The sequence below is a fragment of the Lissotriton helveticus genome, chromosome 6 (genome assembly GCF_964261635.1).
Source record: "Lissotriton helveticus chromosome 6, aLisHel1.1, whole genome shotgun sequence".
Lineage (NCBI taxonomy): Eukaryota > Metazoa > Chordata > Amphibia > Caudata > Salamandridae > Lissotriton > Lissotriton helveticus.
This window is the reverse complement of record NC_136067.1, coordinates 1273247958-1273272860: the sequence shown is the minus strand read 5'-3', so window position 1 is coordinate 1273272860 and position 24903 is coordinate 1273247958. Positions and strand designations below refer to the sequence as shown.

Here is a 24903-nt window from a genome sequence, read left to right as displayed (position 1 = left end):
CATACAAATGGTTTTCACCACAAGATGGGCGTGTGCATGGGAGAAGCTGAAGCGGATCACCGGCACATCTACACTTTATTCCTTGGCACTGCTGCTTCCCAATGCCCTCTGGTTACCAATCACGGGAGAGAAACTGGTGCAGCGCACCTTGGCAAAATCTTCCATCGCCAAACTGGGGGACTTATGCCCCAGTGGGCATGCCTTTTCTATTACAGACGAAGACCGCTTCCATTATGCCTCCTTCATGGATCGCTTTGTTCTTGGGCGAGTCAGATCGGCACTTTGGTCATCTCTGCCTGGCTTTCCCCTAGAGCCAGATTTGTTCACCCCTTTGTCCACAATCATTGAAAGCCAAGATGGAATCCATCTTATATCCAAACTGTACAAACCCTGTTCCGAGATAATCCCTGTACAGTACGACAAAATTCGCAAAGACTGGGAGGCTGATTTAGGTCACCACATCACAGATGACCAATGGACCAAATGTTGCACTGTAACAATAGAAGTCTCTTTGAATAGCCGGCACAAGCTACTGCATTTTACATTTCTGCGTAGAATGTATTTTACCACGGCCAGATCCCATTGACTTGAACCTACCAGACCGCATAATTGACGTAAATGTAACACCCCTTACGCGGACTTCGCCCACCTTTAATGGACATGCCCCAAACTACTACCATTTTGGGAGGCAGTACACAAAACACTGGGAGATATGATTGAGCTGACCCTCAAATCCACAACCGAGATTGCATTATTGGGCTATCTAGCGAACCTCTCTAAGCACACACGTAGATTCGCTGCTCTTAGTTTGCTACTCACTAAAAGAGAAATTGCACAACATTGGGGCCAGAAATCAGTTCCCACAGTACAGAGAGAGCTTCTTAGCCTAGCCATCTGCAACACCAACAGTGAACTTTACTCCACCACATTGACTCGATCATTCCGGGTCAAAGACATTTGGGGGCCTTTCAAGGCTTACACGCAGGCTAACTGCCCGACTGCCGACTCTCAAGTTGAACAGAGCATAGTTCCGACAGGGGTGGGTTGATGCCTCTTCGCACCATACTCACCTTTTTCACACCGCTAATGGTGGGGCCCCTCGAGCCCTCCTGAATGTATGTATTGTATAGCGGCCTTGACAACATGACTTCTATGACCAAATACCTTTGTATTCTTATACCAATGTACTAATGACTGTGAGCACTCAAGTTTGGTTTTTATTTAATTTTTTTTAATTTATTTTTTCCACAGTAACTTAATGAGCCAGTACAGAAATAACAAAAACGATTCAGGTAGACATATAATCAGAGAAACTCCCCCAAATTCCAAGCCCGATTTTACGTTTCTTTACCTCCTTAACAAAATACAAACTATGCTCTAACACAAATAAATTATACATCTTAGCCTTCAATAGATCAAAAGAGGGAGGTTCGGGCTGTAGCCATTCGGCCGCAATACAAAGTCGGGCAACAGTCATTGCAATAAAAATAAGATATATATGTTTGTATAAAGGAGTGCCCTTACCAACTTCTGGTCCAATACCCAAAAGCATCAATATAGGTGTTATAGCAAATTGAACTCCTATTACTCTAGACAGAAACTGTTCCATGTGTTGAATATAATTTGACAAACACACACAGGAAAAAAAATATGTAACATATCTGCATCATCCCCCCGGCATCGAAAGCATTTTCCATCTTGCCCATTCCCCCATTTTAACATCCATGCAGGGGTATAATATAAATTGAAACAGGTTTTAAAACATTGAGCTTTCAGGTTCGCGGACAACAAAGTCGCCCTGGATCTAATACTAGCATCCTTTAAGCTCAAATTCCCCGTGCCCAGGACCGCGGCCCATTTAACACTGTGTTTATCTAGATCATCCTTTCTACAGGATAACAATAGTTGATACAACACCCCAATGTTAACCTGTCGTTGGACAGCAGTGACTACTAAACTAGAATCCGATCTAAGTTTTTTCCGAAAAATAAAATCTCTTAATTGTAGAAACTTAAAAAATAGCTTTTTGGACAAATTATGCTGTCGTGATAATGCTTCATAAGACATCAGCAAGCCATCATTGCAAAAAAAAATCCACCAGTTGAACAACAGCCTTTCCCCTCCAGCCAACAGCAGTAGATGTAGATGACCACTTGCTCCTGAGGCTCAGCCGGGAGTTGCTGTATGTTGTGTATAACTGTCACTTTTAAAAAAAAAAACTTGGAAATTTCGCTCTTTTAATTACTTCACCCCTTTACCTGGTACATGATTGCAGTGTGCAGGCTGCTGTTCTTGAGCCAAAACGAGCACTGCTAAGGGTGGAAATCGCCGTTTTTCCTTAGCGCTATTCTCCTTGGTAGGAGTAGGACACGCCCACTACGAGGCCACGCCCCCTTCCACATCGCTACTTAAGGCGCTCTGATTGCTAGAGTGCTGATGACCACTCGCTCCTGAGGCTCAGCCGGGAGTTGCTGTATGTTGTGTATAACTGTCACTTTAAAAAAAAAAAAACTTGGAAATGTCGCTCTTTGAATTACTTCACCCCTTTACCTGGTACATGATTGCAGTGTGCAGGCTGCTGTTCTTGAGCCAAAACGAGCACTGCTAAGGGTGGAAAACGCCGTTTTTCCTTAGCGCTATTCTCCTTGGTAGGAGTAGGACACGCCCACTACGAGGCCACGCCCCCTCTTCACCTCCAGCCTATAAAGATGTGCTTATTTAGGAAGCGCAGCGGACGAGCGCAGCGGGCGCGACGATTGCGCGCCGAAGGCGCGCTTAAGGCAAGCCCGTCTGCGCCCGTCCGCGGCCGGCTGGGACCCGGGGCCCGTCATTCTGCCCAAATTACGTCTTATACCCCTAGGGACCTGATTGCATTACACTCCCTTTGGCCGTTGGAATTCACCAGCAACTTAAAACTACGCCACCTTGGCGTCTTCAACGCCCGTAGTGTTTTCCCAGAGCTCAGGGCCCTCCCATCCTCCTCCACCTCCGTGCACATTGGTGCCCTCCCCCCTCCCACAACACAGCCTGCTCAGTCACCGGCTAACATGGAACTCACTATCACATACCTTAACACCCGGTCGCTAGTCAGTCACCAACATGACATCTGCCATCTCCTGGATTCAGATCGTCCTGATATCCTACTCCTAACTGAGACTTGGCTGAACGAGGACTCCTCCCCTGATATCTTGGCAGCCATTCCTCCGGGGTATTACATCCTCCAAACCAACCGACCAGCTAGTAAACCCGGAGGTGGCGTAGCCGCTATCATCAAACTCTCCCTCAGATTCACTTCCCTCTCTTTACTTACCATCCCCCAGGCTGATTGTCTGGTTATCAGACTTGAATCCTCGGTGTCCCCTCTTACTTGCGTTTTGGTATACCGCCCCCCTCAACCCATGCCCAACTTCCCCTCCCTTTTCTGCGATCTACTATCTCAGCTCACAATTAATAACTCCAAACTCCTGGTTTTAGGTGATTTTAATTACTGGCCGTTGGACCCGCACGAAAGCCCTCACTCCTTGGCTTTCACTGATTTATTAAGTGGGCTCAATGGCCTTCAACATGTTCACACAGCCACTCATTCCAAAGGCCACACCTTAGATCAGGTGTGGACCTACAACCTCGAAATTAAATCACTCACGATCCTTCCCTGTCACTGGTCGGACCATTTCTTAATCTCCTTTCTTCTCTTGGTCCCCCCGCCGCCCCTCCGCAGCCAAGGCCCTAGCCTCCTGGTCCGCAACTGGAATAAAGCAGACCTCGACCTCTTTCTTTCCTCGCTAATATCTTCAGCCCCGTCCGGCACAGGTTCTCTAGACTCCCAGGAAGCCGCACTCACCAAATGGCTGGAGTCCGCCAGCGACAAGATCGCCCCTTTTAAGTTAATTAGAACCAAGCGCCCCCACGACGCACATCGCTGGTTCTCAGACAGCCTTAAAACCTTAAAGCTGGGACTTCGCCAAGCCGAGCGTCACTGGCGTAGAAACTACGATCCTTTAGAAAAATCTCACTTCCTAAAATTATCCGGAGAATACAAACAGGCAATTTCAGCTGCCAAAACTGCCTACTTCCCCACAAAAATTCTCAACTCCGCGCAAAAATCTAAGGATATTTTTGCTATTGTGGAGGAGCTCTCTCGCCCGGACAGGGTGACCATCAAACCCCTCCCATCTCAGGTACTCTGCGACTCCCTTAACTGCTTTTTTGTTGACAAAATTAGCAAAATCAAAACCAGTATTTCCTCTGGTCCCCCGGCGTTGTCCCTCCCGGAGGTTGCCCCCTTTCTTACCCCCCTCTCCTTGACCCAGCTCCCCTCTATACCCGAAGAAGACTTCCTCTCCCTTCTAAACAAAGTTTCATCTGGTTCCCCCACTGACTGCTGCCCCCCGGCGATTCTCCGGGCCGCTTTTTCGGCCTGCCCTACCCCTCCACTAACTCTCTTGAACAATTCTCTCCTGCTCGGCATGGTCCCCAGTCAGTTCAAGAATGCCGAAGTGGTCCCCATATTAAAAAAACCCAATGCCGACCCTTCGGTATTGGGTAACTTTCGTCCCATCTCCCTTCTTCCTTACCTTAGTAAGGTACTTGAGACACATGTGACCAGCGTCCTCAGCTCCTTCATTGAGGACTCCAACTTTCTAGACTCCCAGCAAGCCGGGTTTAGACCTGCCCATTCGACAGAGGCGGTTATCCTCTCTGTCATGGAGGAACTCCGCAGAGGCGCTGACTCCAACACCAGTCAAGCCCTGGTGCTCCTAGATCTGTCGGCGGCCTTTGACACGGTCGACCACACCATCTTAGTCGACCGTGTCAAAGAGGCGGGTATCACTGGAACGGCCCTTAACTGGGTTTGCTCCTTCCTGGCGGACCGCCACCAATCAGTCCGTCTTTCCCAGTTTACGGCAGGCAGGACGAGGGTCACCTGTGGTGTCCCACAGGGTTCGTCCCTGTCACCCCTTCTTTTTAACCTGTACCTTACCCCCCTGATCCGCTCCCTCCGCGGCAGGAATGTCACTGCATTCAACTATGCAGACGACATTCAGCTTGTTTTCAATCTCGACTCCTCGGATGAAGCGGCCCAAGATTTCCAGTCCACCCTTTGCCACATCAGTAATTGGATGGGCGTTCATCATCTTAAACTTAATCCCGACAAGACGGAGCTCGTTCTTGTCGGAGGCCCATCCAATCCCTGGAACTCCACTTTTTGGCCCCTTTCCCTTGGTCCCCCCCCCCTTCCTGCTGACAAAGTGAAAAGCCTGGGGGTTTACATCTCCCAGGACCTCTCAATGAAGCACCAGGTCAGTGCCACTGTGTCTTCCTGTTTTTTCCAGCTTAGGAAGGTCCGGAAAATCTCCCACTTTCTGACTACTGAGGCCCTCACCCTTGCACTGTTGGCATTAGTCATCTCTCGGATTGACTACGCCAACGCCCTGTACGCTGGCATCCCACAATATCAAATTAATAGACTACAACTGATACAGAATCAGGCAGCTCGCCTGATCTATCACCAACCAAAACACCACCACGTCCGTCCCCTCCTCAAAGCCCTACACTGGCTTCCAGTCTCAGAGCGCTGTAAGTTCAAACTGGGCTGCCTGACTCATAAATCTTTGGCCGGCATTGGTCCCTCCTTTATTTCCTCTCTCCTGCATCCTTATGCTCCCTCTAGGCTCCCCCGCTCTTCTCATCTTGCGCTCCTCCAGACTTCCCGTTTTAGACGCAAAAAACACGGAGGTCTCAGATTCTCCTTTCTGGCACCTTCATTCTGGAACTCCCTCCCGCTGGAACTGAGACTCTCTCCTTCCTACCTTCACTTTAGGTCTCTCCTAAAAACTCATCTCTTCCGTAGCATCTACACATAAGCTTTCCCCTCCCGCCCTCTGCCTCTTCCAAACAAAGTGATCAGCGCCAAGAAACCGTCCGGTGAATGCCGCGCTTTATAAGTAATTTTTTACATTTTTACATTACATTACATTACATTACAGTAGTATCCCAGAAGATAGAAGGAAGAATATTTACATCATTTGTTGGAGTATACCGGGAAATGTTCTCAACTGAGCAAAGCTTTCGTATTCTTTTCCAGACATTAAAAACTGATATAAGTACCTTAAACCTTGTGCGCTTGTAATAACTACCGTCAATTTGTTTAAAAAAGCATTGACGTGCCACAGGACCCAACAGAACCTGGAAAATAGACGGGGCCTCCGCCCTATTACTAACATCTTCTCCAGTTAATAAAATACGCATTTTTCTTTAAAAAAACAAGCATAAAAGTAAAAGGCAAAATCCGGAATAGCAAGCCCCCCCCCAATCAATAGGTAGAGTCATGAATCTCATTGCTCGTCTTGGTTTACCCGGGGCCCAGAGAAACTTAGAGCCAATAGACTGCAGGTGCTGCAATTGTGCCACAGATATTTCCAGCGGAACTGCTCGAAAAAGATACAGCACCTTAGGTAAAACATTCATCTTAATAATGTTACTTATACCAATCAAAGTAAAATGCATTCTGAACCATCTATCCTGTGAGTCTTGAATATTACGAAATAGCGAGATCCAATTGATTGTGAGCACTCGAGTTTGCAATGCAGAATTGTAATAAAACGGTAAATAAAGTATTAAAAAAATCGCAGGCGCTGCTAAACACTTGGATGAGGGTTTGTTATTATGGACATGGTGTTGTGTGGACAATGGAAGTGGGCTTTGGAGTACGTTCTGTCTCATGCCATTTTTTACCACTTCAGCAGCCACGCTGGCCCACCACAGAGGCAATGATGAGGCAGGACAACAGATTGCTACTTTACTCTGGTGAAAGGGTAAGTGAGACAGGATTTTAAAGTCTACCATGTTTTTGAGTACTTTTGTGTCCCAGTACATGTTATCTAGTTGGCTTCTCCAATGGTGGATGGTCTACAAAGCCAATCTCATGCCTTGCCCTCACCCCCTGTCTAAAGCAACACTGTACAATCTCTTCTTTACAGCATCCAAATCTTAATGTTCTATGGCTTTTGAAATAACATTTTCTAAAGGTTTATCAAAGGTAAATGAATGCTGTTTTTGCAAGGATTAATAAAGGCCACCAATTAATTCTTTACATAAATGAATATTTACAATGCACAATATGCAAGACAGTCCGCCTCTCATCTTTTCTTTAACTCCTCCAGACTATCCCATACTCCCTTCACATCCCTTTTCTGCACCTGCGCATGGTAAACATATTTATCAAATCATAACCACTTTTAAAGGTGAGCTTATAACTTTCTGACATTGATACACAGATTATATTTATTTTTACTTGCTAGATCTGCAGAATGTGCATACCCACATCCCCATTTACAAGTGCCTAAGACCTCATCTGACAGTTCTACTGTTTACAATCCATTACAAAATAAAAGTAGAACCTTTTTGCCCTGCAGTCGCCTCATAATATTTTGCAGTTTTCTGTATATAGTGGCTGAACTTTTGACATAACAGGGACACCATAGTTGTCAGGCCAATGGGGAGTGGTAATCCTATTTCAGATTAAAACTATTGTTTAATGTTTGCAGAGCACTTCCCCAACACCCTTCTTAGCATATGACATCACCAGAACACCTCTATAGCGTATCGGACCATATTACATGTTACCTTTTATGTATTTTTTATTTTACATATTTACTTGGGGTAATTAACTTGAAAAAGATGGATTTCAAACAGACAAATGTTTATTTGTAATAGTAAGTAGAATATTGCATTATACTGTTTAGTTGCCTGCAGTGAAATAAAAAGTAATGCTTGATTATGCTAAATAACGAATTTTAGAAAATAAACACTGTCTGTTAGTAAACACATCCTTCTTGTACGAGTAAGGGATTGTCCAAGCTGTTCTCTCAAAGGGTCAGCTAACAATGACATTTATTGGATTTAGAATATTTACGTTTTTCAACTCTCCTCTTAACTTTTTTCCCACTGTATGTACACAGTTTGGCAAGGTGGACCGTATCTTGCAAACATTTTGGGGAGGGTTTAAGGTCTTAGTGAGATCTGAAAAAGCCTTTTCAATTTAGCATTTGGCTAAACCATAACTACATAATGGTGACTGCATTGTGTGCTATAGATTTGTGTGTGTGCGTGTATATATATGTAAACACAATTCGCTTTTCTAACGTCCTGTGATTATCTTTCTACTTATCCAAGATTAGGGTCTGAGGTCTGTAGATTGATCTGAGAGGAGAGGGGTTATAATAATGTTTAGTGCAGTCAGCTTCTGAAGTCTTTTTGCCTAATACTTTTTTGGAATCTTTCGCAGCCACCCATTTGGACTGCCACTGGTGTAATGGTACATGGGATCCTCCAAATGGTTACACTTATACATCATGCTGCTGGGAGAGAAATGGTAGGTGAGAGGGGAGGCTAGTAATTGAGTTGGAACCATGTCTTGGATGTTTCCCTTGTCCTCCCATGCTAGCAATGAAGAAATGGGCTCTAGTGTAGTTATTTAGCATGACACCTAACATTCATCTCTTCCTTGTCTTTCTAATATTGTCTTGACCAAAAGTCACTCATTGCTATTCATACTTACTTATCTTGGGACACATTTTTCAAACAACATTTTTTCCAGTGACCTTACAGTACGTTTTACCTGAAACATAATATTTGGTATGATTGCTTGTTTGTTCAACAACATAGTTATTTTCATATCACCTTCAGCAGTGCCCCAAACAATAGAAATTTGCATTGGATATGAAAAGCATCTAAGATTTCTGTTGTGCCTTGAACTCCATGTTGGCTGTTTTAAACATTCCTGTCCCTAGTGACACCACATATAAGGGGAAAATGAGATGCTATGTTTGTCCTGGTAATATCCATGCCCTCTAGGATACTTGACAACATGGCAATTTCCAGAAAGTCCTAGTCCTACCTTTAGCATCTACATAATAGACATCTTATCAAACATAAAATAGCAATATTTAAGAATATCCTAAAGAACATGTTTAGTCAATCCCTCTCAGTCACATTCTGGTTTCATTTTCGATGGCAGACCCATCAGACCATGGCACTTTTCAATATGTCAAGAATACCCAGCATTCTCTAAGGACTATTGTAATGCCAGAGATCACAGATGCCCAAAACATGCCAGGATTTATTGTCCCAGGACCCTCACGTTACTTGGGGAAGGCATTATACCATGTCTGACCACAAGTTGGAAGGAAATATTACCATTATGGGAGAGACAGCATATTACCATGGGTGGTCAATGTGAATCCTCTAATGGAAGTAACATGTTGCCAAGAATCATCAACACTGGTACCTTTGATAGATTGATTTTTTTCCCCATGCTATAAAGGCTAGCGGTAGAAACACTTTTTTAACCATTTGCTGTTCAGGCTGCATGTTTCTTTCATCTACCTAAAAAGAACCCTAAAAAAGGCAAATGTAAATAAGCAGAATTAATTTGCAAAAAATAAAAACACATATTCATACACAAGCATACACACTCACACACATGCATACATTAAAGTACAATGAAATCCACATGGAAAAAAAGTGGAAATCATTTTGTTTAACTAAAAAGCCATATTTACTGTCCAGTCGTGGGCGTCTTTCTCCAACAATGTAGCATCTCCCTACTGACATAGAAAGTACAACGGTCCTCTGAAGGTTCTTGAATTGTTGAACACCACATTTAAATTGCTCACCTAGTCTGTAGATTAGTGTCTTGTAAACAGCGGACAAAAATTGGTCCACTAAACCATAAAGAAAAAAGCAAAACCCTTCATTCCCTCCAGCATGCCTTGCATCTCTCTGAATAATACGTGGCATGTACCAAAATACTTGAATCTACCTCCGTGGATTGGTTGATCTCATGGGTCAAAAGAAAAATTCAGCTAGGAGAAATATCAGATTACTTTCTCCATATAGACATATTGGTCTATTTGATCTGACTTTAATGGCTTCTCCATCTAATGCATACTGAATGCTCCATTAAGAATCCTTAAGAATAACAGTATTTTTACTGGGGTTCTGATACATGCCAGTGTGTACGGGGAAGAGAGTGCCTCTGAATGTTGCAGAACTAAAGATATGACTGTAAAGTGATCACCTTGTGCCCTCTGTAGGTTTTGCAACTTGTAGCTTTAGTAACATCTCACTTGAAGGTACTGCTATGAAGTGCAAAGGTGAACATTGGTGTGTTATATCTAGATGGTATGGGATTCTCTTCTAATATTAAGATCTATTCAAAGTGAGTGGATCTATAAAGAGTACTGATGCCAATAGCATTCCAGGTAAATGCTATTTCGTCTGCTATTCCACATGATGTCAAAGACTACTTTGATGATTATGTAGCCATTCCTTACTTAAGTTGAGTGATTTGAGAAGTGTGGTCTAGTGATAAGAGAGGGATCATTTGTGGTGGGCAGAGATGATGGTTAATGAAGGTGGGCCTTGTACTGGGTTGTGCCTAGCTCTATTTTCGTGTATTTACAGCTATCAGTCTGGCCATTTCAAGACCGAATTACACAGGGGAGCAGCTCTGTGATGTTCAGTGTCGTGCTGTACAATGCTGTGGGAGACTGGGTAAGTAAAATTGGATGTCACTTAGAGGGATTAATCATACATTTGAGTGTTTCCTTTATGCTACATGGAGGTATTTCTGTTACATGTTATTTGTGTAAGACACATTTAAAGCTGAAATCTGAAGGAAAATCGTCCAATTTAGATTATGCAGTTCCGGATGCTGAGCTCCGGTATGATGAAATATCTTCAAGCTAAACATTAACGAAGTAAACTGCTGCCACTACAATTTAGAGATATGCAAAAATAATGAGATACTTTGATGAGCGAAACATCCTGTAGCAGTATAGCCATTCACATCTTTGCTATGAGTATGCAGAAGAGAGGCGAGATGCTTTCTCTTCAGAAATTAAAAAACAAGTTGAATTAACAATTTATCTCAAAATAAATATATAAGAATCTCTTGTGAAAAAACATATCCTCTAAGCCGGGCAAAGAGTCCTAGCAAAAGGATCTAGACAAAGGGTTTTTAGTCAGGTAGAGAAAGGGCGCACAGCTAATAGTTAGCGCTTGGTATGTGTCCGTTCAAGTGAGATGTGAAGTGCAAAGAGGTGGAGGGGATAAGCCCTGTAACCCCCCAATTTCAGTGATAGCCTAAGCCACCACTGTATGAACTACAAGACAAATCACCTATGCACACTCTTGTATATACAATAGTTTTGTCAAAGTGGACATAGAAAGCAAAGGACACAAAGCCTATCAAACAAATAATTTCAAATAACACAAAATGATAACAAATCTTGTCCTTGGAGTAGGTTGATTCAACAGTAGTGGCTTTAATGTTCGAAAGAAACCAGCCGACACGTGTTTCGTCACACAGGGGACAGTTCCCCGCGACTCCTCAGGGCTAGAAATAAAAAAAGTGTTGTTGCGGAAGGCGCTCTGTCGGTGATAATTCCGACCCGACAGTGCCCAGGACTTGTAGGTGGGCAATGGTGGTCGTTCTCACTCTTCCAGGATCCAAAGATGCTGGAGAAAGGGTATCGGACGGGTATAAAGGACACTCCAGATGGAGGGATAGATAGTCTGGGATGTATAGTAAGAGCTCGCTGTTGTTCAAACAGCTTCATTTAGAAAGATAACTATGAGGATAAGGAACTAATTTCTGTAAAGTCTGTAAATGGCACCCGTCTGCCATTTACAGACTTTCTTAACTAAAAATGTGTTCCTTATCCTCATCGTTATCTTTCTAAATCAGCTGTTTGAACAACAGCGAGCTCTTACTATACATCCAGGACTATCTATCCCTCCATCTGGAGTGTCCTTTATACCCGTCCGATACCCTTTCTCCAGCATCTTTGGATCCTGGAAGATTGAGAACGACCACCAATGCCCACCTACAAGTCCTTGGCCCTGTCGGGTCGGAATTATCACGACAGAGCGACTTCCGCAACAACACTTTTTTTATTTCTAGCCCTGAGGAGTCGCGGGAAACTGTCCCCTGTGCGACGAAACGCGTGTCGGCTGGTTTCTTTTGAACATTAAAGACACTACTGTTGAATCAACCTACTCCAAGGACAAGATTTGTTATAATTTTGTGTTATTTGAAATTATTTGTTTGATAGGCTTTGTGTCCTTTGCTTTCTATGTCCACTTTGACAAAACTATTGTATATACGAGAGTGTGCATAGGTGATTTGTCTTAAAGAGTCCTAGCAAGTCCAGTCTACAGAGATTCTTTTTTGGGCAACACATCTGTATTCTGTCTGATTACTGGTGATACCACATCAGTTGTAAGTAAAAAAACTCTGATTAACTGTGAAACACAACTGATGCATCGTAAACAAAAGCAATATATTTCAATTTTATTCTCTAAAATACTTCAATATGATTAGATTGAAAATTATTAGGATGATCTGTCATAACTGGCAGGTTATAAGGAGTAATTTCAACTTTCCTTGTTTCTCTAAAAATACAATATGAGCCAATAATAATCTTCCAATATATGCACCATCAATGTCCATTTTAGCATTTCATTTTATGTAAGACAACTAAGATGTTGTCAGGCTCACTGTCCTCTTAAATGTTTATCAACGATTGCTTTCATTAGCTATGTCTGTCAAGACTTTTAGAGGGCGCAGTTAGGTAACGTTTATGGCCCTTATGACTTATCCCTGTTATCCTGGAATGTCAGAGGCCTGAATGACAATGGCAAGAAACAACAGATTGTTCAATATTTGTTACGTCACAATGTCGATGTTGCTTTCTTACAGAAACACACCTGCCCAAAAATAACCACGCACGGTTCACCTCAAGCTGGGGCACACATAGATATTTTTCCAACTTCAGTAGCTATTCCCGGGGCACAGCTATTATCATACATGACAGGGTGCCCTTCACTCTCCATTCCATCATTAGGGATGATGAAAGTAGATTTACAATAGTTACAGGCCTCTTGATGGGTCACAACGTCACCCTGGTATGCGTCTATGCTCCGAACACTGATTCCCCGGAATTCTTTTATTCCCTACAGGCCCAGCTCGCCAAGTTAGACTCTACCTTATTGCTAGCAGGAGGGGATCTCAACTTAGTTCTCAACCCCGTTTTAGACAGCACCGCAAGCTCCCCTGGCACTGAACCATGCGCTCGCAGAGCCGTATCAGAATTCTGCGAACAATTGTCTCTATGCAACATACGGCGAGTGTGCAACCCCTTCAGAACTACATATACGCACTACTCTAGCCACCCCAACACCTGGACGAGGATAGATTATTGGTTGCGCTCCCCTGGCATCTTCTGCTGGTACCAATCAAGTGTTACACTTCCGAGAATATATTCAGATGACTCCCCGGTTAGCCTTCTTCTTAAGATGCCCAGACCCGATGAATACGAGTGACAATGCTGTTTCCCAGTCGGGCCCTCAACGATGACCTCTTTTATTCTGAGGTATAAGAGGCGATTGAAGAATATTTCACCATTAATACAGGCTCAGTAGACTCCTGGGCAGTGTTGTGGGAGGGTTTTAAAACATACATTAGAGGGTCTGCATCGCTAAGCATGCCAGAGTCCTAAAATCTCTCTGTTCAACTCTCTCTCGCCTTGATCGTGACTTAAAAGAGATGTATATAGCGACATAACTAGCTGCCCTAACACAGAGTCAACAAATCACGACTCGCCCTCATCGCCGAATACAAAGAGACTGCTGACTGGGAAATACTGCTTCTAGGCAAATATTCAACCGCACAGCACTATGGCGAAGGAGAGTGACCGGGCCTAGTCCTGGCACAGTTGCTCCGGCCCCCATACAACAAACCCTGAGGTCCCAGCTGCCTCCATTTTATCAGACACCTAGAAAGCGTTAGATTCTCCTGAGTGGTCCTTTTTTGTGTCTATCATGCGCCGAATGGGGATGCCAATGGGATTCATTGTCACCACAGGATTATTATACAGTCACCCCACAGCGAGACTCGGCCTAAACGGCACTCTTTCCCAACCCTTTTTTCTGTCCCGCGGCACTCGTCAAGGCTGTCCCCTGTCCCCATTATTGTTTATACTTGCAATGGACCCCCTAATCCGCCATTTCCAACAGAGACATTTGCAAAGGGGACTCCAATTCAACACAGGCCCCTTGTTGGTATCCCTCTATGCGGATGACACCATCCTTTATGTTCGGGAGCCAGGCGTCAACCTGGAATCCCTTATCAGGGAAGTAACTCATTTTGGACAGCACTCTGGCCTGGGCATCAACTGGCATAAGTCAGTTATTTTCCCTTTAACCCCTAGCACATTGCGATGGAACTATGAATTCCCCCTTGAGTGGTGCACAGACTCCGTTAAATACCTGGGCATTCATATTCACCTGGACATGGTTCACATTATCCGCCTAAATTATGGCCAAGCCATCAACGCCCTGGAGACACAAGTGGAGCGATGGTTACGATTACCGCTCTCGATGGCTGGCAGAGTGGCTCTCATCAAAATGATTGTGCTTCCTAAATTTTTATATCTGTTTAACAACATCCCCATTCCACTCCCTAACAGTTTCTTTGTTACATTGCGTTCACATCTTATAAAATTGTTCTGGGGAGGTAAACATCCCCGGGTACACTGGCAGATCTTGGTCCTTCCGTATGAGAGAGGGGGTGTCGGGGTGCCGGATTATGGTGGTTGTATTATTTAGTGGCCCAATATAGTTACGACTTAGCCTGGTTCCATCCCGACGCTAGGATCCCGTATCTCCGCCCTGAGGCAGATCTGGTACTGCCGGACATGCTTTTAACGGTGCCGCCCAAGGGCATACCCAGAGACCCCAATGACATACAAATGGTTTTCACCACAAGATGGGCCTGTGCGTGGGAGAAACTGAAGCGGATCACCGGCACATCTACACTTTATTCCTTGGCACTGCTGCTTCCCAATGCCCTCTGGTTACCAATCACGGGAGAGAAACTGGTGCAGCGCACCTTGGCAAAATCTTCCATCGCCAAACTGGGGGACTTATGCCCCAGTGGGCATGCCTTTTCTATTACAGACGAAGACCGCTTCCATTATGCCTCCTTCATGGATCGCTTTGTTCTTGGGCGAGTCAGATCGGCACTTTGGTCATCTCTGCCTGGCTTTCCCCTAGAGCCAAATTCGTTCACCCCTTTGTCCACAATCATTGGAAGCCAAGATGGAATCCATCTTATATCCAAACTGTACAAACCCTGTTCCGAGATAATCCCTGTACAGTACGACAAAATTCGCAAAGACTGGGAGGCTGATTTAGGTCACCACATCACAGATGACCAATGGACCAAATGTTGCACTGTAACAATAGAAGTCTCTTTGAATAGCCGGCACAAGCTACTGCATTTTACATTTCTGCGTAGAATGTATTTTACCACAGCCAGATCCCATAGACTTGAACCTACCAGACCACATAATTGACGTAAATGTAACACCCCTTACGCGGACTTCGCCCACCTTTAATGGACATGCCCCAAACTACTACCATTTTGGGAGGCAGTACACAAAACACTGGGAGATATGATTGAGCTGACCCTCAAATCCACAACCGAGATTGCATTATTGGGCTATCTAGCGAACCTCTCTAAGCACACACGTAGATTCGCTGCTCTTAGTTTGCTACTCGCTAAAAGAGAAATTGCACTACATTGGGGCCAGAAATCAGTTCCCACAGTACAGAGAGAGCTTCTTAGCCTAGCCATCTGCAACACCAACAGTGAACTTTACTCCACCACATTGACTCGATCATTCCGGGTCAAAGACATTTGGGGGCCTTTCAGGGCTTACACGCAGGCTAACTGCCCGACTGCCGACTCTCAAGTTGAACAGAGCATAGTTCCGACAGGGGTGGGTTGATGCCTCTTCGCACCATACTCACCTTTTTCACACCGCTAATGGTGGGACCCCTCGAGCCCTCCTGAATGTATGTATTGTATAGCGGCCTTGACAACATGACTTCTATGACCATATACCTTTGTATTCTTATGCCAATGTACTAATGACTGTGAGCACTCAAGTTTGGTTTTTATTTAATTTTTTTTAATTTATTTTTTCCACAGTAACTTAATGAGCCAGTACAGAAATAACAAAAACGATTCAGGTAGACATATAATCAGAGAAACTCCCCCAAATTCCAAGCCCGATTTTACGTTTCTTTACCCCCTTAACAAAATACAAACTATGCTCTAACACAAATAAATTATACATCTTAGCCTTCAATAGATCAAAAGAGGGAGGTTCGGGCTGTAGCCATTCGGCCGCAATACAAAGTCGGGCAACAGTCATTGCAATAAAAATAAGATATCTATGTTTGTATAAAGGAGTGCCCTTACCAACTTCTGGTCCAATACCCAAAAGCATCAATATAGGCGTTATAGCAAATTGAACTCCTATTACTCTAGACAGAAACTGTTCCATGTGTTGAATATAATTTGACAAACACACACAGGAAAAAAAATATGTAACATATCTGCATCATCCCCCCGGCATCGAAAGCATTTTCCATCTTGCCCATTCCCCCATTTTAACATCCATGCAGGGGTATAATATAAATTGAAACAGGTTTTAAAACATTGAGCTTTCAGGTTCGCGGACAACAAAGTCGCCCTAGATCTAATACTAGCATCCTTTAAGCTCAAATTCCCCGTGCCCAGGACCGCGGCCCATTTAACACTGTGTTTATCTAGATCATCCTTTCTACAGGATAACAATAGTTGATACAACACCCCAATGTTAACCTGTCGTTGGACAGCAGTGACTACTAAACTAGAATCCGATCTAAGTTTTTTCCGAAAAATAAAATCTCTTAATTGTAGAAACTTAAAAAATAGATTTTTGGACAAATTATGCTGTTGTGATAATGCTTCATAAGACATCAGCAAGCCATCATTGCAAAAAAAATCCATCAGTTGAACAACAGCCTTTCCCCTCCAGCCAACAGCAGTAGTATCCCAGAAGATAGAAGGAAGAATATTTACATCATTTGTTGGAGTATACCGGGAAATGTTCTCAACTGAGCAAAGCTTTCGTATTCTTTTCCAGACATTAAAAGCTGATATAAGTACCTTAAACCTTGTGCGCTTGTAGTAACTGCCGTCAATTTGTTTAAAAAAGCATTGACGTGCCACAGGACCCAACAGAACCTGGAAAATAGACGGGGCCTCCGCCCTATTACTAACATCTTCTCCAGTTAATAAAATACGCATTTTTTTAAAAAAAAACAAGCATAAAAGTAAAAGGCAAAACTCCTGAATAGCAAGCCCCCCCTGATCAATAGGTAGAGTCATGAATCTCATTGCTCGTCTTGGTTTACCCGGGGCCCAGAGAAACTTAGAGCAAATAGACTGCAGGTGCTGCAATTGTGCCACAGATATTTCCAGCGGAACTGCTCGAAATAGATACAACACCTTAGGTAAAACATTCATCTTAATAATGTTACTTCTACCAATCAAAGTATATTGCATTCTGGACCATCTATCCAGCGAGTCTTGAATATTACGTAATAGCGAGATCCAATTGACTGTGAGCACTCGAGTTTGCAATGCAGAATTGTAATAAAACGGTAAATAAAGTATTAAAAAAAATCGCAGGTGCTGCTAAACACTTGGATGAGGGTTTGTTATTATGGACATGGTGTTGTGTGGATAATGGAAGTGGGCTTTGGAGTACGTTCTGTCTCATGCCATTTTTTACCACTTCAGCAGCCACGCTGGCCCACCACAGAGGCAATGATGAGGCAGGACAACAGATTGCTACTTTACTCTGGTGAAAGGGTAAGTGAGACAGGATTTTAAAGTCTACCATGTTTTTGAGTACATTTGTGTGCCAGTACATGTTATCTAGTTGGCTTCTCCAATGGTGGATGGTCTACAAAGCCAATCTCATGCCTTGCCCTCTCCCCCTGTCTAAAGCAACACTGTACAATCTCTTCTTTACAGCATCCAAATCTTAATGCTCTATGGCTTTTGAAATAACATTTTCTAAAGGTTTATCAAAGGTAAATTAATGCTGTTTTTGCAAGGATTAATAAAGGCCACCAATCAATTCTTTACATAAATGAATATTTACAATGCACATTATGCAAGACAGTCCGCCTCTCATCTTTTCTTTAACTCCTCCAGACTATCCCATACTCCCTTCACATCCCTTTTCTTCACCTACGCACGGTAAACATATTTATCAAATCATAACCACTTTTCAAGGTGAGCTTATAACTTTCTGACATTGATACACAGATTATATTTATTTTTACTTGCTAGATCTGCAGAATGTGCATACCCACATCCCCATTTACAAGTGCCTAAGACCTCATCTGACAGTTCTACTGTTTACAATCCATTACAAAATAAAAGTAGAACCTTTTTGCCCTGCAGTCGCCTCATAATATTTTGCAGTTTTCTGTATATAGTGGCTGAACTTTTGACATAACAGGGACACCATAGTTGTCAGGCCAATGGGGAGTGGTAATCCTATTTCAGATTAAAACTATTGTTTAATGTTTGCAGAGCACTTCCCCAACACCCTTCTTAGCATATGACATCACCAGAACACCTCTATAGCGTATCGGACCATATTACATGTTACCTTTTATGTATTTTTTTTTTTTACATATTTACTTGGGGTAATTAACTTGAAAAAGATGGATTTCAAACAGACAAATGTTTATTTGTAATAGTAAGTAGAATATTGCATTATACTGTTTAGTTGCCTGCAGTGAAATAAAAAGTAATGCTTGATTATGCTAAATAACGAATTTTAGAAAAAAAAACACTGTCTGTTAGTAAACACATTCTTCTTGTATGAGTAAGGGATTGTCCAAGCTGTTCTCTCAAAGGGTCAGCTAACAATGACATTTATTGGATTTAGAATATTTATGTTTTTCAACTCTCCTCTTAACTTTTTTCCCACTGTATGTACACAGTTTGGCAAGGTGGACCGTATCTTGCAAACATTTTGGGGAGGGTTTAAGGTCTTAGTGAGATCTGAAAAAGCCTTTTCAATTTAGCATTTGGCTAAACCATAACTACATAATGGTGACTGCATTGTGTGCTATAGATTTGTGTGTGTGCGTGTATATATATGTAAACACAATTCGCTTTTCTAACGTCCTGTGATTATCTTTCTACTTATCCAAGATTGGGGTCTGAGGTCTGTAGATTGATCTGAGAGGAGAGGGGTTATAATAATGTTTAGTGCAGTCAGCTTCTGAAGTCTTTTTGCCTAATGCCTTTTTTGGAATCTTTCGCAGCCACCCATTTTGACTGCCACTGGTGTAATGGTACATGGGATCCTCCAAATGGTTACACTTATACAGCATGCTGCTGGGAGAGAAATGGTAGGTGAGAGGGGAGGCTAGTAATTGAGTTGGAACCATGTCTTGGATGTTTCCCTTGTCCTCCCATGCTAGCAATGAAGAAATGGGCTCTAGTGTAGTTATTTAGCATGACACCTAACATTCATCTCTTCCTTGTCTTTCTAATATTGTCTTGACCAAAAGTCACTCATGGCTATTCATACTTACTTATCTTGGGACACATTTTTCAAACAACATTTTTTCCAGTGACCTTACAGTACGTTTTACCTGAAACATAATATTTGGTATGATTGCTTGTTTGTTCAACAACATAGTTATTTTCATATCACCTTCAGCAGTGCCCCAAACAATAGAAATTTGCATTGGATATGAAAAGCATCTAAGATTTCTGTTGTGCCTTGAACTCCATGTTGGCTGTTTTAAACATTCCTGTCCCTAGTGACACCACATATAAGGGGAAAATGAGATGCTATGTTTGTCCTGGTAATATCCATGCCCTCTAGGATACTCTGACAACATGGCAATTTCCAGAAAGTCCTAGTCCTACCTTTAGCATCTACATAATAGACATCTTATCAAACATAAAAAAGCAATATTTAAGAATATCCTAAAGAACATGTTTAGTCAATACCTCTCAGTCACATTCTGGTTTCATTTTCGATGGCAGACCCATCAGACCATGGCACTTTTCAATATGTCAAAAATACCCAGCATTCTCTAAGGACTATTGTAATGCCAGAGATCACAGATGCCCAAAACATGCCAGGATTTATTGTCCCAGGGCCCTCACGTTACTTGGGGAAGGCATTATACCATGTCTGACCACAAGTTGGCAAGAAATATTACCATTATGGGAGAGACAGCATATTACCATGGGTGGGCAATGTGAATCCTCTAATGGAAGTAACATGTTGCCAAGAATCATCAACACTGGTGCCTTTGATAGATTGATTTTTTTCCCCATGCTATAAAGGCTACCGGTAGAAACACTTTTTTAACCATTTGCTGTTCAGGCTGCATGTTTCTTTCATCTACCTAAAAAGAACCCTAAAAAAGGCAAATGTAAATAAGCAGAATTAATTTGCAAAAAATAAAAACACATATTCATACACAAGCATACATACTCACACACATGCATACATTAAAGTACAATGAAATCCACATGGAAAAAAAGTGGAAATCATTTTGTTTAACTAAAAAGCCATATTTACTGTCCAGTCGTGGGCGTCTTTCTCCAACAATGTAGCATCTCCCTACTGACATAGAAAGTACAACGGTCCTCTGAAGGTTCTTGAATTGTTGAACACCACATTTAAATTGCTCACCTAGTCTGTAGATTAGTGTCTTGTAAACAGCGGACAAAAATTGGTCCACTAAACCATAAAGAAAAAATCAAAACCCTTCATTCCCTCCAGCATGCCTTGCATCTCTCTGAATGATACGTGGCATGTACCAAAATACTTGAATCTACCTCCGTGGATTGGTTGATCTCATGGGTCAAAAGAAAAATTCAGGCAGGAGAAATATCAGATTACTTTCTCCATATAGACATATTGGTCTATTTGATCTGACTTTAATGGCTTCTCCATCTAATGCATACTGAATGCTCCATTAAGAATCCTTAAGAATAACAGTATTTGTACTGGGGTTCTGATACATGCCAGTGTGTACGGGGAAGAGAGTGCCTCTGAATGTTGCAGAACCAAAGATATGACTGTAAAGTGATCACCTTGTGCCCTCTGTATGTTTTGCAACTTGTAGCTTTAGTAACATCTCACTTGAAGGTACTGCTATGAAGTGCAAAGGTTAACATTGGTGTGTTATATCTAGATGGTATGGGATTCTCTTGTAATATTAAGATCTATTCAAAGTGAGTGGATCTATAAAGAGTACTGATGCCAATAGCATTCCAGGTAAATGCTATGTCATCTGCTATTTCACATGATGTCAAAGACTACTTTGATGATTATGTAGCCATTCCTTACTTAAGTTGAGTGATTTGGGAAGTGTGGTCTAGTGATAAGAGAGGGATCATTTGTGGTGGGCAGAGATGATGGTTAATGAAGGTGGGCGTTGTACTGGGTTGTGCCTAGCTCTATTTTCGTGTATTTACAGCTATCAGTCTGGCCATTCCAAGACAGAATTACACAGGGGAGCAGCTCTGTGATGTTCAGTGTCATGCTGTACAATGCTGAGGGAGACTGGGTAAGTAAAATTGGATGTCACTTAGAGGGATTAATCATACATTTTAGTGTTTCCTTTATGCTACATGGAGGTATTTCTGTTACATGTTATTTGTGTGAGACACATTTAAAGATGAAATCTGAAGGAAAATCGCCCCATTTCGAATATGCAGTTCCGGATGCTGAGCTTCGCTATGATGAAATATCTTCAAGCTAAACATTAACAAAGTAAACTGCTGGCACAACAATTTAGAGATGCGCAAAAATAATGAGCTACTTTGATGAGCAAAACATCCTGTAGCAGGATACCCATTCACATTTTTGCTATGAGTATGCAGAAAAGTGGCGAGATGCTTGCTCTTTATAAATTAAAATACAAGCATGAATTAACAATTTTATCTCAAAATAAATATATAAGAATCTCTTGTGAAAAAAAACATATCCTCTAAGCCAGACAAAGAGGTCTAGCAAGAGCTTCTTTTTTGGGCAACACATCTGTATTCTGTCTGATTACTGGTATTACCACATCAGTTGTAAGTAAAAAACTCTGATTAACTGTGAAACGTAACTGATGCATCGTAAACAAAAGCAATATATTTAAATGTTATTCTCTAAAATACTTCAACATGATTAGATTTAAAATTATTAAGATGATCTGTCATGTTCTAAGTAGGCCTGGGCGGTAAATTTCTGTCTGCTTGGGGAATTTGCGGAATATGGCTAATTTTGCATTCCGCAGAGAACGCGGAATTGCCAAAAAATCGGCAATCCGCGGCTTCGTGGAATTTTTTGCTTGTTCGCGCTTTTAAAATGCATTTTTGCAAGATATTTCCCCCCTGAGCACACAAACAGCATTCGCGAACAGGAAAAAAGCATCGCGAACGAACGGAACAAGCAAATCTGCGTGTTCGCAGAACTCTGCGTGCTCGCGGAGATTTTTTACTGTTTCGCTTCGCTTTTGCCTAGTGCGACTACGCAAATTCCGCCCACCTCTAGTTATAAGGAGTAATTTCAACTTTCCTTGTTTCTCTAAAAATGCAATATGAGCCAATCATAATCTTCCAACACATGCGCCATAAATGTCCATTTTAGCATTTCATTTTGTGTAAGTCAGGATGTGTTTTACAGAATTTCAAAATGAATTACAGTGCTTTTTTCATTCCTCAACCATTAGATACTTAATTTCTTTTCAAATAAGTGAGGCATTACTAATGGTTAATTGGATGTCACTGACTTTGAAGCTTCCAACACTGACCATCAAAATATTGGCATCAACTGGTCAACACTAAGGAGCACATTTAGGAATGACAGCAAAGCTGACCAACTTATATCTTCAATGTCCAATTTCGTATGCTGGACATACTTAAAAAAGTTATGTCCCAATTTGTCAGGATGGAAAAAAGAGTGAAGAGACAAAGAATTGTGATCCGATATAACCATAGGGTTAAAGGAGATACCAAGGGGCTTATTTAGAGTCTGGCGATCCACGGACTGCTAGACTCCCGGGGTGCCGCAGTCTTCCGACTGCTCTATTACAAATAGGGGGGTCGGACCGCCAATGCCCCGCAGAAGCTGCCAGGGAACCGCTGTGCCCTGGCGGTGTTGCAGTGATCCTGAGGCCGCAATATGCTTGTGGCAACCACTGCGATCCCGCCATGCGTATTGCAAGCATCCTCTCTGACACATTTTTCATGGTGGTTTCTCCTCCATGTAAACCGTGGTGGAGAGGAAACAAAGGGGTTCCTATATAGGGTCTCTGTGGCTCAGAGCAATGGGGTGCATGCAGGGGGCACTACATGTGCCCTCCGGTGTGCTTGCACCCCAGTTCCTGCACAGCATGGTCATTACATGCCATACCGTACAGGAACTGTTTTTGCCGTTCCCATTGTGGTGCCCATTTTCTGAGGCACTGCCATGAGAACATCAAATAAAAGCCTGCCAGACACAAGAAATACTCGTTATCTGGCAGGCGGGCTGAACCCAGGGTTGGCGGTGTGGCTGCGGGGCTGAACCGGCGCCGCACTGCCAAATTCGTAATCAGGCCCCAAGATGGGACATAAGAGCTTGGCCATCAAGGAACATATCTATCCGAGAAAAAGATTTACGTGAGGAGGGAAAATATGTAAACCTATGTTCTGTCATCTAAGAATTTCGCCAGACATTCACCAGAGCATAAGAGTCCATTACTTGCAACAAAGCAACCCTAGCCCTAGCCATTTCCTTTGAGCTATAGGTGGTTCTCAAAGAAGAGTTTAGTCCTCGACTACTAAAAGAGGAGTCTATCCATGGGTTTGACGCAGTGAAATAAAAAGTAATGCTTGATTATGCTGAATAACGAATGTTAGAAAAAAACACTGCCTGTTAGTAAACACATTCTTCTTGTACGAGTAAGGGATTGTCCAAGCTGTTCTCTCAAAGGGTCAGCTAAAAATCACATTTATGAGATTTAGAATATTTACATTTTTCAACTCTCCTCTTAACTGTTTTCCCCTGTACAGAACTGTACACAGTTTGGCATGGTGGACCGTATCTTGCACATTTTTGTGGGAGGGTTTATGGTCTTGGTGAAATCTGAAGAAGCCTTTTCAATGGAGCATTTGGCTAAACCATAACTACATAATGGTGACTGCATTGTGTGTTGTAGATATGTGTGTGTGTGTGTGTGTGTGCGTGTGGGTGTGTGTGTGTGTGTGTGTATATATTTATATATATATTGGTAAACACAATTCCCTTTTCTAACGTCCTGTGATTATATTTCTACTTATCCAAGATTGGGATCTGTAGATTGATTTGAGAGGAGAGGGGTTGTAATAATGTTTAGTGCAGTCAGCTTCTGAAGTCTTTTTTGCCTAATGCCTATTTTTGGTATCTATCGCAGCTACCCATTTGGCCTGCCACAGGTGTAATGGTACATGGGATCATCTATATGGTTACACTTATACATCATGCTGCTGGGAGAGAAATAGGAGGTGAGAGGGGACGCTAGTAAATGAGTTGGAACCATGTCTTGAATGTTTCCCTTGTCCTCCCATGCTAGCAATGAAGAAATTGCCTCTAGTGTAGTTATTTAGCATGACACCTAACATTAACCTCTTCCTTGTCTTTCTAATAATGTCTTGACCAAAAGTCACTCATTGATATTCATACTCACTTATCTTGGGACACATTTTTCCAACAACATTTTTTCCAGTGACCTTACAGTACTTTTTACCTATAAGATAATATGTGGCATGATTGCTTGATTGTTCAACAACATAGTTATTTTCATATTACCTTTAGAAGTGCCCCAAACTATAGTAATTTGTGCTGGATATGATAAGCTTCTAAGATTTCCTTTGTGCCTTGAACTCCATGTTGGCTGTTTTAAACGTTCTTCTCTCTAGTTACACCACATATAAGGGGAAAA

At 42.4% G+C, this 24903-nt stretch overlaps 1 protein-coding gene across 1 annotated transcript in view; it reads left to right on the top strand.

Moving 5' to 3' along the window:
- Positions 1-24483, top strand: part of LOC144762674 (uncharacterized) — a 65313-nt gene extending 40830 nt beyond the window's left edge. Inside the window, exons 9-15 of the mRNA XM_078647911.1 lie at positions 6744-6815; positions 8288-8374; positions 10468-10557; positions 17702-17773; positions 19249-19335; positions 21430-21519; positions 24376-24483. Coding sequence (XP_078504037.1) covers positions 6744-6815; positions 8288-8374; positions 10468-10557; positions 17702-17773; positions 19249-19335; positions 21430-21519; positions 24376-24483 — 606 coding nt within the window. The remainder of the gene's footprint in view (positions 1-6743; positions 6816-8287; positions 8375-10467; positions 10558-17701; positions 17774-19248; positions 19336-21429; positions 21520-24375) is intronic.
- The last annotated feature ends 420 nt before the right edge of the window (positions 24484-24903 follow it).